This window comes from Tupaia chinensis, unplaced genomic scaffold (genome assembly GCF_000334495.1).
Source record: "Tupaia chinensis unplaced genomic scaffold, TupChi_1.0 Scaffold000294_1, whole genome shotgun sequence".
NCBI lineage: Eukaryota > Metazoa > Chordata > Mammalia > Scandentia > Tupaiidae > Tupaia > Tupaia belangeri.
In genome coordinates, this window is record NW_006159779.1 from 1,393,925 (window position 1) to 1,395,670 (window position 1,746).

Below are 1,746 nucleotides of genomic sequence, written 5' to 3' on the forward strand. Positions count from 1 at the left end.
TTGAGGGCCACAGCCCTGCCACGCGTCCTCCATCAAGGCCTGTTTTCTGCCACCTGTGTTTCTCTCCAGGCCATCTTAGAGGAAAACAAGGAGAAGCTGCCTCTCGCCGTCAGTCCGGTAGCTCGTCCCCCCGACCACATTTTCAGGTTTGTATCGCTCTCTGTGCATGCCGGGACCTATCCACGGTTGCTGGATGTCTCCCCGCTCACCATGGTCCCCAGGTGACAGGCACCCGGCATGTCAGCAGTGCCCTTGGGGTTGGCATCCTGGACCCACCTGGGGTCACGTTCTTGGGCTCACATAGAAAACTCCACAGGATGGAGAGGGCTTCCTGGAGCAAGTGGGTTTTACCCTTACCCTTGAGATCTAAGACAGGTGTAGTCTATGAGTGGGCAGAACGTTCCGCTCAGGGCAGAGCATCGGCTGCGGTCCCCACCCCACCCTGCCGGCACCCAGGGTCACGTCCCTGATTGTACCACGTGGGTACTCTGTGTTCCTGGAACCAAAACACCGCCAGGCCTGTGCAGGCTGGCCCTCCTGGCCCTCCCGAAAGCACAAGTCTATGCCACTAAAGGTGCTGGGCACCTAGAAAAGGCACCCAGGCTGCTGAGGGGGCCCTCCCCAGGGGGCTGCAGATGTGGGCTGGGAGTGACAGAAGGCAGCAGTGGGCAAGTCCAGGCCACACCCCATACCCTGGCAGGGACAGCACTGCACTTTGCAGGGAGGAAATGGAGGCGCAGGGAGCCGCACCCTAGCACTGCTGTGCCTACCGGAGCCCCTCCCTGTAGTCTCCTCCTGGCATGCCCTCTGCAGGACCCTCCCCCATTGCCTGAGGCCACTCCCCACCCCAGGCAACCAGGGTTTTTCGCTAGATGAAACCCCAACCACAGCCTCCATCTCTGGACAGAGTCCCCAGGGCCCTTGGCCTCCTGCTGGCAGTCCTGGCCCACCCACACCCCAGTCTCAGGAGAGCGCCTGCCCTGTGGTCCAGCTTCCCCTCTGGGCCTGCCCTGCTGCCTCCAGCGGGCCTGTGCCTCACATTCGGCCCTCCCACAGTAAGAGCGCTGTGTCTACCACCCCAGCAGACAGGCTGCCAGGCCCACCTCCCCCCTGCAGCGCACCAGCAGGCCCCAAGTGTGGAGTGAGACCCCACCGGGCACTTGTCTGGACCACACTCTAGCCAGGCCTGTAGGCCGCCCCTGGATCTCTAAGGAACTTCCAGGCACCAGCTTCCCTGAAGACTCGTGCCCAGTGTGTCTATGTGAGACCAACAGTGCCGGCCCCTCGTTTCCTAAGTGTCAAGCCCCCAGACAGTCCGTTCGGTCCTAATGTGGCGGGACGCCAGTCCCACCCACAGTGAACTTGGGACGTGAGGGCACCAGGCCCCACCACCAGGCAGGATGCAGCAGAGGCGGAACTACCCCCAGGCTGCCCTGTGTCCACAGCTGAGCCCAGGACTCACAGGTCTGGGCAGGGGGCAGCTGCGCTATGGCCGCCGTTGGCTCACGAGCTCACCTGCAGGGTCTACACGGACGTGCGCCAGGTACTCAGCCACCTCACTCACCCGCGCTTTACCTTCACCCCGGGCGAGGCCGACGCCGACATCCTCTATAATTTCTCGCACTTCAAGGACTACAGGTGAGGGTCCCTGCCAGCTCTCAGGACCAGGGCTGCCACCCCCGCCTCACTCTGCCTCGAGCCCCTCCGAGCGGGTCTGCGGCCTCTGCCCCACAGACGACCCAGACA

At 63.3% G+C, this 1,746-nt stretch overlaps 1 protein-coding gene across 1 annotated transcript in view; it reads left to right on the forward strand.

Annotated features, from left to right (window-relative positions):
- TTLL12 (tubulin tyrosine ligase like 12) overlaps positions 1–1,746 on the forward strand; it is a gene marked incomplete at its 5' end in the record, with an annotated part of 15,209 nt that overhangs the window by 5,789 nt on the left and 7,674 nt on the right. Inside the window, 2 exon segments of the mRNA XM_027772723.1 lie at positions 70–146; positions 1,522–1,638. Coding sequence (XP_027628524.1) covers positions 70–146; positions 1,522–1,638 — 194 coding nt within the window.